We start from the raw sequence: 18,816 nt of genomic DNA, 5'->3' as shown, positions 1-18,816 counted from the left end.
TTAGTCTCTACCTTAGTGTTATGTAAGGGATTTTCTATAGATTCTTTGTCTCTACCTTTGTCGTGAAGATCACGAGCATAATATTACATACAAAATGTATAATGTCAAAGTTTATTGTATATCAAATGTATGTCTAAAAGAGAAGTATTGTGTTGTTTAAAGTGTTATCTTTAATATGTTCTTAAAGTTATGAATAAAAAGTGTATTTGTAATAAGAGAAATATGATGTTTTCAAAAGTAATATCATTTAAGTGTTGTAAAGATGTTAAAAAGTGCAAGACTTAGTAAAGAATTTTGTTTGTGACTGTATTCAAAGCAATTATTAAGTGTTGACGTTGTTAAAGTATTAAAGTTAATTTGTCATTTAAGTACGTATATATGTAAATTAGAACTGTGACCAAAATGTGCACCGTGCTTGAATAAAGATAAACTGTTCTCAACAGCAGACGGTGCATACCAATTGGTGCCTAACACGTGTATTGGTGGCATTTTATATACGTGACATTTTCCCGCTTTTTATAAAGCAGTATAAAAACAAGGGAAGATTCATTGAACGATTAGAATAATTTTGGATAAGAAATAGTTTGGTCATACAGAACATTAAAATATACTTATTTCAGATTTAAGCAACACTTTTGGATTATTAGTTATTATAATGTAACAGTTTGTCTATAATAGTTAATTTCAGTTCATGATTTATGAATTGATTAAACATGATTATAAAACAGTGAAATTGGTTTTTGTGTTATAATATCTTGTTAAAATTATCAAACGTTTGCAGAAGGAAATTATTTCCTCTTAAATCATGGTAAATATTTAAATATTTGAATACAACTCTGCTACAACCTTAGTATTATGTAAGGGATTATCTATATACTGCTTCTTAGTCTCTACGGTAGTGTCATGTAGGGATTTTCTATATCCTCCTTCTCAGGCTCTACTTGAGTGTTATGTAAGGAATTATCTATATCCTCCTTCTTAGTCTCTACCATAGTCTTATACAAGGGATTATCTATATACTCCTTAGTCTCTACCATAGTCTTATATAAGGGATTATCTATATCCTCCTTCTTAATCTCTACTTTAGTGTTATGTAAGGAATTATCTATATCCTCCTTCTTAGTCTCCACCATAGTCTTATATAATGGATTATCTATATCCTCCTTAGTCTCTACTATAGTCTTATACAAGGGATTATCTATATCCTCCTTAGTCTCTACTATAGTCTTATATAAGGGATTATCTATATCCTCCTTCTTTGTCTCTACCTGAGTGTTATGAAAGGGATTATCTATATCCTCCTTCTGAGTCTCTACCTTAGTCTTACATAAGGGGTTATCTATATCATCCTTCTTAGTCTCTACCTTAGTACTTTTTAAGGGATTGTCTAATATATTTTTCTTCTTTTCTACTGTAAGAAGACACTTCATTATATCTTTTCCTCTTAAAAAATCCACACTGAAAAATAAATGAATATATAGTATTTATCATGCTAAATCTACACTGTAATTGTAAAAAGGTATCTTCATTTCACTTCGTATCGTTTCAAAAACGCCTAGGAAAATCAACACTATCAATACACTTTTTTTAATATTACTTTAATTAGACAAAAAAATGCAAAATGTGGAAATAATCACTGAAAGTATAACATGATGGTCACGAGTTATACCAACTATAATGTCAATGATTACAATTCTTTAACACCAGCATTGTAATGGTCATAATGTTGGGAACTTTCTAACTATAGTGGTGTACTGGTGGATTAATACTACTGGTGCCCCTTTGCATGAATAGGCAACTGAGTCTAACCACTGACCTGTAATTTACCGGAATAGCTGCCTCACATGCAGAAAAATTGCAGTAAAAGAGTGACTGATTTAAAGTCAGCAACATTAACCACTTGTCCAAATATGTCCCTATTTTATACCATTTGTTTAACTCATAGAGTAACATGAATATGATAGAAAGTATTAACAACTATATGCTTTACTGTTTCCATGTAGCCCTTTCCGGCTTTTAATTCTTTTTATTAATCTTAAGGATAAAATATAATAACATAGGATTTTTCTCAGAAAAAATGTAATGAAGCGCTGAATTGTACAAACAAGAGGGCCAAGATGGCCCTAGATCGCTCACCTGACCCGTAGAACTAATCCGAGCAATTACCTAGACAAGCATCCTGAGTTAAATGACAATTGAGCCAAAAATGTGACCACTAGAGTGTTAACAAGGTTTTTCCATATTTGAGTAGTGTGTAGTAGTGTGAGTAGCCATTAGAGTGTTAACAAGCTGTGACCCATGTTGGAACTTATCCGAACAATTACCTATAGACAAGCATCCTAAGGTTTGATGATGATTGAGGCGAAAATGTGACCGCTAGAGTGTTAAAGAACAAATGTGAACGGACGACAGACGACGGAAGACGGACATTCAACGATCCTAAAAGCTCACACTGAGCTAGCTCAAGTGAGCTAAAAAGAGAAAATGATATATGACGATTGTATAAAAAACGTTCTTACCTTCCACAAACATAAGGTAAGTAAAATAAGGACAAAAAGACCTCCAAAAAGACCCCCAAGCACAGAAAGAGCATATATCCACCATGCCAGTGGCTTCTCTTTAACAATACATGTAATTAAGCTTGGAATAACTATAGTTGTTGCCTGTAATATAAGTACATATGGCAGTAATTTCAGGTAGCTCTTTTATCATTTTAATTTTCATAAAATATGACATAATAAAGCTAAGACTAATATCAAAGGAAATACCAACTTTCACGCCAAAAATAAGCTTAATTGTGATGCCGACATCTTGGCGGGTAAAACAGTTCTCCCTATTCTCAGAATAGTATAGCTCATAAATCTTAAGATCTGAATTGAGTAAGAATGTATGAATAATTTGTAAAACACATTTTAACATAATGTAGTAGTGACTATCTCAAAGATATTATATAAATAACACATGGGTTTGTGGGTAACAGTATAAATATCATCCTGAGGAAAATACTGTTAAGTTTTTTTACGTGGGATGATATTTTTATTGTTTCTCACAAACCCATGTGGTATTTATTTTATTTCCCCAAGCAAATACTGTCATCTATAATACTTTATAGTGGAAAAAACATAGTACTTGACTTTTATACTGTTCAAACGTACTGTTACCTTGTAACAGTATAAATTTCTAAGTAACGAGGTCGGTCTTGCTTTAACAGTTAGAATAACTCCAAGTGGCCTATAGGAAATCAACATTACAAAAAATTGAGGGATAATAAAAGACAAAGTTCCTTGCGATCAAATAAAAAAAAGAAATAATGTAGACCTTCAAAAACGCTTAAAATGGCGAAATTGAAAACGTTGCCTTTATTTTATGAAAATTTTGGAATATCCTCACATCAGTTTGAATGGAAGTTATCATCAATGAACTATCTATGTGACACTCTTGTGCCATTCCATCAAAAGCAGCGCAAGGTCCACAAGTAAATTTATAAATAGGCTCATGAATCATCAACTTAACAATAAAATTAACAAACCTGATATTCATCATTTTGTATGTTACTTTGTACCACATTCATCTCTTGACGTATATGAATAGTACCAGTTGATTTAATATGTACTTCGTCTACATCAGAATAATCCTGTTTAAAAACAAGAGGGTCAAGAAAAATGTGAACACTAGAGTGTTAAAAAGGTTTTTCCATATTTAGGCAGTGTGACCTAGTTTTTGACCCTAAGTAACCCATATTCCAACTTGACCTAGAAATCATCAAACAATTATTTTAGCTCCTGTGACCTAGTTTTTCATTCAAAATTGCATATGTTCAAAGTAATCTGTGCAAATACTTGGAAAAGCATCCTGACATAGTTTGATGATGATTGAGGCAAAAATGTGACCAAACGAGTGTTAGCAAGGTTTTTCTATATTTGGGCAGTGTGACCTAGTTTTTTACCTTTGGTAACCCATATTCAAACTTGATCTGGAAATCATCATAACAAACTTTCAAATCAATTTCCAGGATATTTGGATCAAAACAATAGCCAATAGAGGGTTATCAATATTTTACTATTTGTAGCTCCTGTGACCTAGTTTTTCATCCTAGATTACCCAAGTTCGAACTCGCCCGAGCAATTATCTGGACAAGCATCATGACAACGTTTGTTGATGATTAAGGAAAAAATGTGACCTCTAAATTGTTAACAAACAAATGTGGCGGACGACGGACATTCAATGATTATAAAAGCTCAGGTGAGCTAAAAAGTGACAACAATTGACACAATAATTATACATTTTTATCCAAAATTTTCACTCACCAAATTTAATTTCACATTATAAATATATAACCATGCTACTAAGTTAAGAGAAAAGTATAACCATAACAACCATATAAATATTAGTTAAGAGAAAAGTATTTTCTATCCATATAATAGTTCTAGTGTTATAACACCGAATACTCTTAAATTACTAATGAACTATTCCAATTTCAATTCAAGGGCAATCCATTACACATATTCATCAGAAACTGTTCTGCTTTTCCTTATAAGGAAATACCTCGGGCAAGAATGGACACCATGGTTCAATGACTGAACTACCATAGATCCTCGATTAATTACACTGAGGGTAAAGTTTGTGTTAACCTCTTTTTACTCAAATGATTTTTTTACTCATTTACTCATTTTTGTCGAAAACTTACTTCTATTAATGTGTTTTCCCAGAGTCTGGCTCTGATTTGTATTTTCACTGATTGACCTGAATTCAGTATACCAATCTTACATCTGATCTTGTAACATTTTGCCCGGTCCTTGGCACATTCCTGAAATTAAAATTTATAATTTTAATGAGAAATGCTGCTTTTTAAAAGAACAAATATGTAATTTGTTTGATTTTGCAATCACTATTGAGAAAATTATTCTCTCCACAGTATGAATCATTTGTTCTGATATGATTAATTTTCATTTTATGTACTTTAGTACTAATGTTGTTATTGGTTTATTTCTATAGTTCATTGTAATAACATAATCATACTCTTCTCATTGTAAAAAAATGTCATCGCCTTACATGTTATAAATGTGGGTAAAGAACATTGTAAATATGTTTATATGCTCAATAAAATATTGATTTGAAACTGAATTGAATTGACCTGTTCTATTATAACTCAGGATCTGATATAGAAAATACAGTTCCTCTTAAAAATAACAAAAAATGTTTTTCTTTCAAAAAGGTTAAGGAAATTGAAACATTTGATGTTATTATTAAAATCTATACTCATTATACCTTGTACTTTTTACAAAATTTAAATCAGAATTAACTTGATTAGTTAATGCACTTTCAAAACCAACTTTCAATAATATTAACATGTATTTTTAAGCTATATTTTGCATTTTTATTCTATTTTTAAGAGCAATTCTCCATACAAACAGGAATAAAGAAACAACAAATATTGTTGTAAGTAATGTCAAACTTATTTGTATAATATTATGAGTAATGTAATTAATATTAATTTGAAATATACACAATGTGTAATATTGATAATATTTCAAACATTATAAATTTCAGGAAAATTAAATATTCTAACTCACTTCATCATTATAGTATATAATGGATTATAGAACAAATACTCAGAATAAAACTTACAAAAAGAACAACGTTAACTTCTCCGACCTTTGGTTCATTCTCCCGTATCTCCATAGGTCTTTCATCTGACGTATCTGCCTGTCGTTTTCTACGCTGACCATTATTTACTGTATCTTCTGGCCCACTACTTTCAACCTGCAATAGTTACAAAGCCGTACATTAGGAATATGTTTAAATTGTTTGCTGGGTTTAAAATCAATCTGTGGAACAGGGCCTGCAATTTTCCCATGATTCAGTGATCTAATCTAATCACTGGGAAGCATGGGAAACATTTTAAGGCTCACCTCTATCAAACTATATCTTAGGCATTACAATCTTTCCTTTGCCTATCAAAATTCTTGTAAATTCTTGTAAAAGTAATCCCAGTTTCAGGAAACTTATTATTATGAACAAACTTACTATTTATAACCAATAGTGTAACTAATTCATAACAAACATTAACATTTTTCTTTTAATTTTGCACTTTCTAAATTTTTTTTAAAGTTATGTGTATATCACACACTAAGAGATGCAATAATAAGTAATCACAATCAAGTTGTTATTCTATCTCTCTTTTTAAGATCATAAAAGAAAAATAATTGTTACTTGTGACTTTCAATATTTATTTAATGCTTCTGCCCAAATTATCTTTTACATAAAAATGACATATAAATTATGGTATTTGAAATCTAACTCTGGTTTGCACTGCATTGAAATTTAGTTTGTTACTTTATAGGAAAACGAAAAGGAACTAGAAGGGTTTTAGTCACAAACATATGTCTCCAAAACTTTGTATGGTCACTCATGTGATGTTTCATTGAAATCCCCCAGTAGCTTGGCCTGTGAAAGCCTGGCAAGATTTTACTATTCATATCTCTGTCGACAATTTTGTCAGCAATGCGGATCATGTTGTGATATGCACAACTAGGGGTGTTACTAAACTCCTTTGAAATTTGGTGTAAATCCCGCCAGCAGTTTGACCTGTGATAGCCAGAGAGCATTTTTTTTTTTTTTTTTTTTTTTTTTCTTTTTTTTTTTTCTTTTCATTTTTTTTAGCTCTCTCGGCCATTTGTGCAGTGAAGTGATTACTGGCGCGACGAGTACAACTACAGAAGGTATTGATCACTCCTGTAAAGTTTGATTGGAATTCCATCAGTAGTTTGACCTTGTTTGAGGGCCAGAAAAGATTTTTCTAATTTTAGCTCTGGCGGCCTTTTTGTGCAGCAAAGCGAAATGTGCCTGTGACGTGCACAACTAGGTATGTACGGATCACTCCTGTAAAGTTTAAGGTTGAAAATTTCACCAGTAGTTTGACCTTAGAAGACCGGATATTTTTTTCTAATTCAAGCTATGACGGCCATTTTGTGCAGCGAATTTGAATGTGCCGGGCACCTGCAAAGCAAGGCAGGGTACTGATCACTCTTGTAAAGTTTAGTTGAATTACTACCAGTAATTTGACCTGTGAAGGCCGGACAAGATTTTTCTATTTTTAGTTTTAGCGGCCATTTTATGCAGCGACGTCAAATGTGCCGTGCACCTGCAAAACAAAGGGCGGTACTAATCACTATTGTAAAGGGTGGTTGAAATATCACTGGCAGTTTGACCTGTGATGGCAGGACAATTTTTTTTCTTTATTTAGCTCTGGTGGCCATTTTGTTCAGCGAAGCCAAACGTGCCGGGGAAGTACACAACTATGGTACTGATAATCACTGTAAGGTTTGGTTGAAATCCAACCAGTAGTTTGACCTGTGATGGCAGTACAAGATTTTTCTACTTTGAGCTCTGGTGACCTTTTGTGCAGCTAAGCAAAACGTGCTGTGACGTGCACACCTAGGGATTGTACTGATAACTCCTGTAATGTTTGGTCGAAATCCAACCGGTAGTTTGGCCTGTGAAGGCAAGACAAGATTTTTCGATTTTTAGCTCTGGTGGCCATTTTGTACAGCATGCGGAACGTGCCGGTGACGTGCACAACTAGGGATGGTACTAATTACTCCTGTAATGGTTGGTTGAAATCCCACCAGTAGTTTGACATGTGAAGGCCAGACAAGATTTTTTATATTTTTAGCTCTGGCGGTCATTTTGTGCTGTCATGCATTATGCCAATTTCAATTTTCTAGCTTAACTAAAGAAGGAAACCCTGGCAATAAAGGGTACCCTGGTGTGATCAAAGAGTTTTTGATAAGCTTATGAGAAAAGAAGTGGAAACAACTGATTTGCACTAAGTATTTTGCCACAGGTGAATGATATGTATCTAGTATTGATAATTTGGGTATATTTTAATATGTTAAGCCTGTTTAAGCATATTGATTAAATTACTTAAATAATATTCGTATGGCTTAATTTTTTTAAGTATCTAATAAATCACTTAAAAAATATTTGCACCGCTGAAAATATTGAATGAATTGTTCATTAATATGCTTAAGGCCTTAACAGACGGTAGGATTTAGTTGTACAACACTAATTAGAGATAAGAGCTCATCTCAGGTAAAAAAAGTTCCCTCCCAATTGATCCCTTACATACTTTACTTACTAAATACTTTTTTCGCCATGAGTAATGATTGAAACACCTCGATTAAAAAAATAAATATATATTTTTAATGTGAAGCCTGACCGAGACTCAAACCTGGGACCCTCGGAATACCGTACTGTGGCTCTACTGACTAGGCTATCCAGCCGCCTACAAAATACCTCCCCTCCCCTTATTTAAGAACAGTTCAATACCGTGACATAATCATTTTCGGAATTATATGGGATTCGAACAAAACACAACTTTGGGTCTCCTGAAGAGTTTTTCAACATCATTTTTAACCCATCTTACTACTATGTTTACCTGTTAGTCCTAATTGTTCTGGAATTTCATTCATTACACCCATTATCAGGAGATAATTTGGTAATCTGTAACTTGTCATTGTGGGAGGTCTGTAGAAATCTGTACGACAAGATTTTCAAAATAGAACATGTCCTATCACTTACATCTAGACTTAAGGTTTCCGAATTCAAGAAATAGTAGCCTTCACATATTAAGATTTGCCTGTACATCTTAGTTTTAATTGTTGTTGTACTTCAAAATCCTACCGTCTGTTGAGGCCTTTACATGACTTGTAATGAACAAATCAGTTAGAGTAATATTTGCATGGCTGAGATTTATCAAATAAATCACTTAAATAATATTTGCATGACTTAAAATACATCAAATAAATCACTTATTAATAAAGTTACATTTACGTTTTAACTTCCATTGAATGCTTGTTTTTATTTCTACTTGACATGATAAATATCTTCTGCAAAGAATAAATACTCTTAACATGATGCAAATTGTTGAATTCGGAACCACAGCTTATGAATACTCAACATCTTACTTATAAATTTATTTCAGATGCTGTAAATATAAAATAAAGACTTTCAAGTTTTACTACAGGTGCCTGCTTTCTTACTTTATACCAAACTGGAAAAGAAGCCTATACTGGTGGAGGTAGCAGACTTTTGAAGGTTTCTTCCTAAGGAACTCTTACTGATGGAGGGAAACCTAACGCACCTTATTTCTAACTTTAACCAGTAAGACATTCTTACCATCGCTATGTGATGAGGTTGCATTAATGTAAATAGTAATTTAACTTGTATATTTTACTTTCAGAGAAGACAAACATTTTATGATGAATTCTCAAGCTTACAATAAAAAAGCATATATATGTAATTGTTTGCATGCTTTGTAATGCAGGCAATGTCAAACAGCAAAATAATGTAGATAATATATATCTCTATGTTAGAAGTGATATTAGCCTCTGGACTTAAATTGGCTTGTGGGCATGGTTATATTTATGGTTATACTTTGAATGCATAAATATGCAATAATGAATATTATGTTATATAGTATTTTAATCACATTACACAGTACAACCCGTGTACAGCAGAACCCTTTGGGAAACAATGTGGTTTAATCTATTCCAAAGCCTTCCTTTGGGAAAAAAATAATGTTATTGTAGGGTGATTGCTCTGATTAGTTTACAAAGGGCTGTTCTGAAGAGGATGTACTGTATTCTCAAACATATTGTCACCTTAGTGCAATAACTGGTTAACTCCATATTAAATTAAGAAGGACTTAACTCGCTACTGCAATAATGTGACAATATTCTTAATAATTATCTTTTTTATGTAGTATTTCATTTTTAATCAAAACCCCTGAATGTTAGTATCGTTAACTTAAATATAATTACAACAATTAACTGTAACTTGTAACAAAAAGGCATCTCAACAAACTTTCAAGCTTTTAGTTTATTATTTAAAAAGAAACAACAGCCAAACAACTTATTGTGAAATCATTAAAATTCTGGCATTTATATGATATATTTTATTTTACCCTTTGGACACAGTCGGTGATAGTAAATTGCCCGTGCCATCAGTACAGAGCCTGTCCAGTCAGCAGTTTTGTGAAATCTGTAGAGACTCTATACAGTTGGCTACTGATTGCGGACCACCAAACCCGGACGGTCCCAAAAATGCTTGTTTTAGTTTTTTTGTTAATAATTTTTTTAATCAATAATAAATGCATATTTTTTCTATAATTAAGTAATTTAATTTATTTCAACTTAGGTAAATGGTAGTATTGTAATGTCCATTTCAAGAACGTCGACGTTGAAAATTTGGACGTCAAGGGTGCTATACTATATCTTACATTTGATAGTATAAATTTTAAATTTGGTCAGCCAACAGTGTAGAATATGATTCTGTAAGGACTGGCCTGATATTCAGGCCTGCCTGACTCTAGATTATGTCCGGACTGCAGTGGTATTCAGGCCGGCCTGACTAGATTCTGTCCAGACTGCAGTGATTTTCAGGCTGGCCTGGCTCTATACTGGGGACAATAGCTTATCACATTTAGTTCCAGCAGTTTAGGGTTAAATATAAACATTCTTCAGCATGAATAAATGTCTTCAACTAGAAGCTTAATTTCTTCCTAAATTAGAGATAATGTATGCCTTTTTACTTTTATCACATCACATTATCAAAATAGCATTCATCATTTTACAACATTAACATTCAATGATAATTGATTAGTCATTACAAGGATATTTCCTTTTTGTCAATTCACAAACCAAGTATATCATTAATATTAAATAAAATGTATGATTTAGAAACATAATATCTAGCAAATTTTAAATCAAGAATATATATTGATGATTTCACAATCATTTGTTTTTGTTTGAAAAATGATATTTTACTTACCGCTACACCTTTAACATTGACAATATCGGGTCGATCATAACACGTGGCATCACCTCCATTAAGAACCTGAATTTAATGTAAATGCAAATGGTATATATCATACATTATCTAAGAGCTGTCATTGATTCAAGGCAAGGCATATTAAAGATTTATCGATTTCAGATGACAAATGTCAACGATACACCGATATATCAATAATTACCTAACATTACATGTCTGTCAATCACTTTTTTACCTATCTAAATGACTTAAGTTGAAAAACAAGTTCTGTTCAATATCTTGTTTATAAAAGCCCATTTCATGACTTTTATCCAGACCATTTTTTTGTCACCATTGCTGTGAAATATTTCCACTATGTTACAACAAATAATGTTAGACATGGGAACCCGCTTCTGTATATGTTTTGGTGAATTTTCCTTATTTCTAGACATTTGTTTAATAAGCCAAAATTATCGATTTTTTTAATGTGCATCGATTATTGATCGACAGAAAAATATAAACGATACGTCGATATTGTTTCTATCGATGACAGCTGTATTCACTCACAAATAAATTTCGTACCCAAATGTGATTAGAAATTTGAAAAAAAAAATATTTCGAAATATATTTTTACAATGTATCACATACATTTATTTTAAGAACCTTCCGTAATGTAAATGAAATGGTTTTTATCGTTAAAAAATTAATCTACCAAAATATTAAGAAATGTGTAAAAGTTTCAAACATATTTTATACAATGTCTCTGTAGAAATGTATCTTTTATTGAGCTCATTAATCTAAACAAGAATAAATCAACATAATAAGACATAAAAAATAGGTTTAACAATTCAGTCGACATTACTGAATAACCATTATACAGATACAGAAAATAGATTTTACAGGCTATCTTTTCTATATTGAATGGTGCATACAATAATTCTTGTTTTATACTGCTATTATCATGCATATTTTTATTGTACTTTTCTCAAATTTTACTCTTCTTCAGTTGTACTTACAAAATTTTTTCCAACAAGGTTATAGATTTTATGGCAATTTTCAAGTTTTTCTGGTTAAGATACATGTAATTCCAAAAGGAACATTATTTAAGGCAGAAGGTGGATCTCAATAAATCTATTTTTCCTCTGCAACATGGATGGATACCTAAGTCACATCTTTAATAGGATTTGAACAACAAATGTAACTTTTTTCAGAGGGATTTTAACCCTTTGCCTTAGAAAGATATTTTCAGCAGAATATGCAGAATAAGGAGGGTCTCGAAAGATAACTGGAAAATTTCAGCAGAAATTGACCACACAGTAATGAGCGGCTAAAAAGATAAATGGGTATTCCAAGTATCATTTGAGCCGACAGTAAAAAAGGCTCCAAAGATACAAGAGTAAGGTAGGCTCAAAAGATCCGACAGTTAAGAAAGTCTCAAAAGATCCGACAGTAAAGAAAGTCTCAAAAGATCCGACAGTAAAGAAAGGCTCCAAAGATACCAGAGTAAAGAAAGTCTCAAAAGATCCGACAGTAAAGAAAGTCTCAAAAGATCCGACAGAAAGAAAGGCTCCAACGATACCAGAGTAAAGATAGGCTCAAAAGATCCGATAGTAAAGAAAGGCTCCAAAGATACCAGAGTGAAAAAAGTCTCAAAAGATCCGACAGTAAAGAAAGGCTCAAAAGAACAGACAGTAAAGAAAGTCTCAAAAGATCCGACAGTAAAGAAAGTCTCAAAAGAGCAGACAGTTAAGAAAGGCTCAAAAGAGCAGACAGTAAAGAAAGGCTCAAAAGATACCAGAGTAAAGAAAGTCTCAAAAGATCCGACAATAAAGAAAGGCTCAAAAGAGCAGACAGTAAAGAAAGGCTCAAAAGATACCAGAGTAAAGAAAGTCTCAGAAAGCCCGACAGTAAAGAAAGGCTCAAAAGATCTGACAGTAAAGAAAGGCTCAAAAAATCTGACAGTAAAGAAAGGCTCAAAATATACCACATTAAAGATAGGCTAAAGAAATCCGACAGTAAAGAAAGTCGCAAAAGATCTGACAGTAAAGAAAGGCTCAAAAGATCTGACAGTAAAGAAATGCTAAAAAGATCAGGCAGTACAGAAAGGCTTAAAAAATATGACAGTAAAGAAAGACTCAAAAGATCCGACAGTCAAGAAAGCCTCAAAAGATAACTAAATATTTTCAGCATGATTTTTAACCAACCATATTACATAGTGATCGATACAATGAGACGTGAATATAATTATAACACTTATACTGGTATACAAACCTGTGGTGGCTTCATTAGATACAGGAGATGTTTACCATGAGGATATTTACTAGCTGTCTCGTATGGCCATAAAATCGTGATCTCAGATGATTCTACACTGTCTGGACCATTGTTGTAAATCTGGGGTAAAAATAAATTACAGGAATATAATTATGGGGTGTATATTAATAACAAAATGAATTGCATTTTCCAGATTTGACTTTTACTGACCAACAGTCATATATTAGAGAAAACAACAAAAACAATGTAATGTCGGAAGTGACGTTAACAACAGTAGTTTAACAATACACCACTGAGGGTCCCCATAGCAGTAAAGTGGCAAACTAAACGGCTCATTAACATTTCTATTATAATTTTTTTCACATACATTTATATTATAGCAAGATATTCAATCAAACCTATTATAACTCTGAAATTTTATTATTTTAGCTCTCTATAATGGCACTTCTGTGTTTTTCATTTTAAATTCATGTCTTTAGAATACTCTCCATCTTAAAACATATCCATGAAAATCAAAAAGTAGTAACAAATTACATGCCAGGAAAAATGAAAGAGCGGTGTGGACATTTCAACTGAACAAAGCTAAGACTGAGAATTCAGAAGATGAAATCGTGAATTCATAAAGTTAACTTGAAATCGTGAATTCTGTATGATGAAATTGTGAATTCAAGAAAATGAAATTGTGAATTCAAGAAGTTTAAATCGTGAATTCTGTATGATGAAAACGTGATTCAAGAAGTTTAAATCGTGAATTCTGTATGATGAAATCGTTATTCAAGAAGTTGAAACCGTGAATTCAAAAGGTTGAAATCGTGAATTCAAAAAGTTGAAATTGTGGATATATGAAGTTGAAATTTTAAATTTGTGAATTTGAACCCGATAATTCAAGAAGTTGAAATGTCACCACGGGTCTCTTGTAGGGAGATACCTTTATCAGAATTTCATGCTTTTGAATCTCATCATTCTTAATTAATGTATTGTGTAAGTAATTATTGCATGTATTATAGTTATGTTTGTGCAAAATGTTTGAAATTATATATGTTCATATTTTAAAACTTAACATCTTAGATAGAAACCTAGGGTCCAATGTAAATAAGGTGAGACTGTGAAGTACATATATATTACTGTTCACAAATTTGAAATGATATAATAAATATGGTTCACAGAATTTGACTTACTGTATAAGTATGTTTCACTGATTTTCCAATTATAACCTCGTTTTTAATAGCACTGTCTTCGCGAACATTACACGAGAAGATGGCACTGTCAGGTTCTGCAATTCTATAACAAAATGTTAAGATAATAGACTCATTGGCTTTACAGTGACTGAATATATAAAAGTGTATAAAGCTACGTAATATGACTTTTTATTAATTAAAAAATAAACAGGAAATATCGAACGACACATATGTCCCCCCTTCTAGCCCTTGACTCATATTATTGGTACTTTTGTTATAGAAACTTGCCATAAATGGGTACATTGTACATGGAAGTGGAAAATAATGACCTCTTAGTTATAACCAATCAATGTGTTAAGCATAATGACCTTGACCTTTGACCCCATTATGACTAATCAATATGTTAAATATAAATTACATTACATTTAAGGCCGCTGTGACCTTGCATTTGGACTATAGTGATCCCATACTCTATCGGGGTCATGTACTGCATATGGCTATTCAGTATGTGAAATATGAAGACTTTGTGATAAATAGTTTTCAAGATAATGAGCAGACACCATTCTGACATTTAATTAAGGCCCCTGTGCCCTTGATATTTACCATAGTGATGCAAACATCAATAGGGTACATAAACTAGTTACGACCAACCAATATGTATCAATATGTGAAATATGAAGTTTCTGTGATAAATAGTTTTCAAGATAATAAGCGGAAACGGTTTTGACATTTAAGGCACCTGTGACTTTGACCTTCGATCTAGTGACCCAAAAATCTATAGGGGTCATCTACCACATATAAATACTCAATATGTGAAACATAAAGACTTTGTTATCAATAGTTTTCAAGGAAATGAGCGGAAACAATTCTGACATTTCAGAAGCCTGTGACTTTGACCTCTGACCTAGTGACCCCAAAGTCATTTAAGAAATAATATATCCCAAACTGTGATTTTATCGCTCAATAACATCACTGTTTGGAGTTCGGATGCGAGGAATTATATCACGAGGGCGTAGCCCGAGTGATATAATGATGCGCATCCGAACGACAAACAGTGATGTTATCCAGCGATAAAATCACCGATTGGGATATATTATTTCGATTCTAACACGACATAAACAAATAAACGCTGCCTATGGAAAGCCATGGCTGTCTTATATTGTTCTTTTTCAATTTATTTAACCATTTGGATAATATATGAGTTCACTTCGACTATATATGAATTGAAAACACCTTCTTATTTAACCGGAATCCATTATATTAATCCACAGTTACAATATATGAAACCATACTGTCAGTGTATGAAACCGAGTTAGCAATATATAAGTTGATTTTGCTCAATATATGATTCCAATTCTTCAATATATGGATACCAAAAGTAAGCCATGTATGAACCAATGGTCCTTATATGAAACCGAATTATCAATATATTAAATTCATTTTTTACAATATATGAAACATTTTATCAATGTATGACCAAAGTAGCAATATATGAAGTTGGTTATTGATAAATATAATGATACCAATAATTCAATATATGAACCAAATAACAATGTATGGCACCAGGTGTCCTTAATTTGAAACCAAATTATCAATATATTAATTTATTTATACAATATATAAACCATTTTTCAAATGTATGGAACCAAAGTAGCATATATGAGTTGTTATTACAACTAAATATGATACCAATAATTCAATATATGGAACCAAGTAACAATGTATGGAACCAGGTGTCCTTATATAAAACCAAATTATCAATATATTTATTCATTTTTCAATATATGAAACCATTTTATCAAATGTATGAGCCAAAGTATCAAATATATGAGTTGTTATTACAATATATGATACCAATTATTCAATATATGGAACCAAAGTAAAACAATGTAATGGAACCAGTGTCCTTATATGAAACCAAATTATCAATATATTAATTCATTTTTACAATATATGAAACCATTTTATCAATGTATGGAGCCAAGTATCAATATATAAGTTGATTATCACATTATATGATACCAGATCTTCAATATTTGGATCCCCCTTTAAGTAAATGAAAATGGGAAACCAGATGCCCTTTATTTTAAAAAACCAATTTATTTTAAATATTTAAATCAATTTTAACAATATAGGGAAACCCTTTTATCTTTTTTTTAGGGTAAGAGAAGTAGCAATATTTTAATTTTGGATTTTAAATTTTTAATGTTTCCCAAAGTTTTTCCCAATTTTATGTTACCAAAAGTAGGCAATATATTGAACGCAAAAAAATGTCATTATATTGACCGGGACTTTATTTAAAGGGGCCTTGTATTCTATCCTTTTGCACCCGGGTATTACAGTTTCGCGCCAAATATTCCTGTATAAAAAAAGAACAGCGTGTTCACTGACTTGCATAAACTGCAAATTTTTCCCCTTGAATGAAAGGGAAATATTTGAATTTTTAAACGTCAACGTTCACATTAAAAATGGGGCCCGGGCAAGGCAAAACTTATCTGTTAATATTGTAGGAATTGTATGTCATATTTTAAGCTATTGAGTCGTACTGAATGCCCTTTTAACAAAAAGCATATTTAAAAAAAATAAGTTCATGCTGCGTAACCTTTACCTTTGATCAAATAGGCATTTTGGCCCGAATGGCACATTTCAAGGTTAATCTACTCACAAAGTTTTAAAAAATAATCAGTAAATAAAATTGATTTCATGAAAAAGTGTATGCATTGAATAACAGAACCCAGTGACCTCGGGGCTTTAATTGCTTGACTTGAAAATAGCCTATTTTGGTTCCATTTAATGAAAAATTGCTATCAATAGAATGTAACATCAACTTATATATACTAGCAGCTGCTACTTTGGTTTCCATTTAATTTAATTTTAAAATGGTTTCATATATTGTAAAAAATGACTTAATAAATATTGATTAATTTTTGGTTTCTTATAAGGGCAATTCTGGTTCCATATATGGCTTCTTTGGTACCATATATTGAAGAACTGGTATAATATAAAGTTATAATCAAGTCATATATTGCTACTTTGGTTCCATACATTGATAAATTGGTTTTCATATATTGTAAAAGTGAATTAATATATTGATAATTCGGTTTCATATAAGGACATCTGGTTCCATATATGGCTATTTTGGTACCATATATTGAAGAATTGGTATCATATAATGTAATAACCAACTCATATATTGCTACTTTGGTTCCATACATTGATAAATTGGTTTCATATATTGTAAAAAATGGATTAATATATTGATAATTCGGTTTCATATCAGGACATCTGGTTCCATATATGGCTACTTTGGTACCATATATTGAAAGAATTGGTATCATATAATGTAATAACCAACTTATATATTTCTACTTTGGTTTCATAAATTGATACATTGGTTTCATATATTGAAAAATGAATTAATATATTGATAATTCGGTTTCATATAAGGACATCTGGTTCCATACATGGCTACTTTGGTACCATATATTGAAGAATTGGAATCATATATTGAGAAAATCAACCTATATATTGCTAACTCGGTTTCATACACTGACGGTATGGTTTCATATATTATAACTGTGGATTAATATAATGGATTCCGGTTAAATAAGAAGGTGTTTTCAATTCATATGTAGTCGAAGTGAACTCATATATTATCCTAATGGTTACATAAATTGAAAAAAAACAATATCAGACAGCCATGGCTTTCCATAGCTGCCGTACCTGCTATTAAGCATTGTTCCGTACTTATTGTCAGCGCGTCGGATTTTATAGTGGTTACGTCACATGTGTAATGATTACGTCACATGTCTAAATATAGAACGTCAAACAGTGACTCTATTGCATAATAACACACACTTTCGGTTCTTCTATGTTCAATAGGGAAAAATGCGGGTCGTGTTAGAATATGGGTTATTTACTAGTTATGACCAATAAGTATGTGAAATATGAAGACTTTGTGATAAATAATTTTAAAGATAATCAGCGGAAACCATGTGTTCTACCGACGGACAGACCGATGGACCGACAGACATTAGCAAAACAATTTACCCCCTCTTCTTCGAAGGAGAGGGGGGGGGGCATAAAAATTATCCTGATATCTAAATAAATTACGCTGTCTTCATATTCATATGGGTGGTTATCAAGCAAAATGTAACTATAGAATGTTTCTGTAAATTAACACAAGAATTCTGTACATAAACAGAATGAAATATTGCCATAGATTATTTCATGACACTATTTTAAATAGGATTTTTAACGTTTAAGAATCCCTCATTTGCTCATAAGGAAATTTACCAACATATTTCTTTTCAAATACAAAAACTTCACAACATCAAAAAAATACAAAGCACCGGAAACATAACATAACATAACATAACATAGATTTATTGCATAAAACTCTTTTACAAAGTTTATAGCAAGCATTACATGCAGGCAGGTACATGAAAACGTGTTTTCAGAAAAGAAAAAACAAGTTAATTAAATTGACTTATAAATACATAGTATTACGCACATTTTAACAAAGTTCAGTGTATTTTTTCTAACATGTCAAAAT

The 18,816-nt window shown here is 31.7% G+C and overlaps 1 protein-coding gene across 1 annotated transcript in view; it reads right to left on the bottom strand.

Annotated features, from left to right (window-relative positions):
* Positions 1-890: 890 nt before the first annotated feature.
* LOC132754345 (integrin alpha-6-like) overlaps positions 891-18,816 on the bottom strand; it is a 77,618-nt gene continuing 59,692 nt past the window's right edge. The window contains exons 19-27 of the mRNA XM_060744963.1: positions 14,262-14,364; positions 13,084-13,203; positions 10,834-10,899; positions 5,629-5,763; positions 4,688-4,807; positions 3,530-3,634; positions 2,520-2,663; positions 1,413-1,458; positions 891-1,360 (exon numbers count right to left, since the gene is read on the bottom strand). Of these exons, the coding sequence (XP_060600946.1) occupies positions 891-1,360; positions 1,413-1,458; positions 2,520-2,663; positions 3,530-3,634; positions 4,688-4,807; positions 5,629-5,763; positions 10,834-10,899; positions 13,084-13,203; positions 14,262-14,364 (1,309 nt within the window). The remainder of the gene's footprint in view (positions 1,361-1,412; positions 1,459-2,519; positions 2,664-3,529; positions 3,635-4,687; positions 4,808-5,628; positions 5,764-10,833; positions 10,900-13,083; positions 13,204-14,261; positions 14,365-18,816) is intronic.

The sequence above is a fragment of the Ruditapes philippinarum genome, unplaced genomic scaffold, assembly GCF_026571515.1.
Source record: "Ruditapes philippinarum isolate M1 unplaced genomic scaffold, ASM2657151v2 ctg496_1_1_1_1, whole genome shotgun sequence".
In the NCBI taxonomy this organism is placed as follows: Eukaryota; Metazoa; Mollusca; class Bivalvia; order Venerida; family Veneridae; genus Ruditapes; species Ruditapes philippinarum.
Note: the sequence above shows the minus strand (reverse complement) of the source record. Positions and strands in the feature narration are given on the sequence as shown.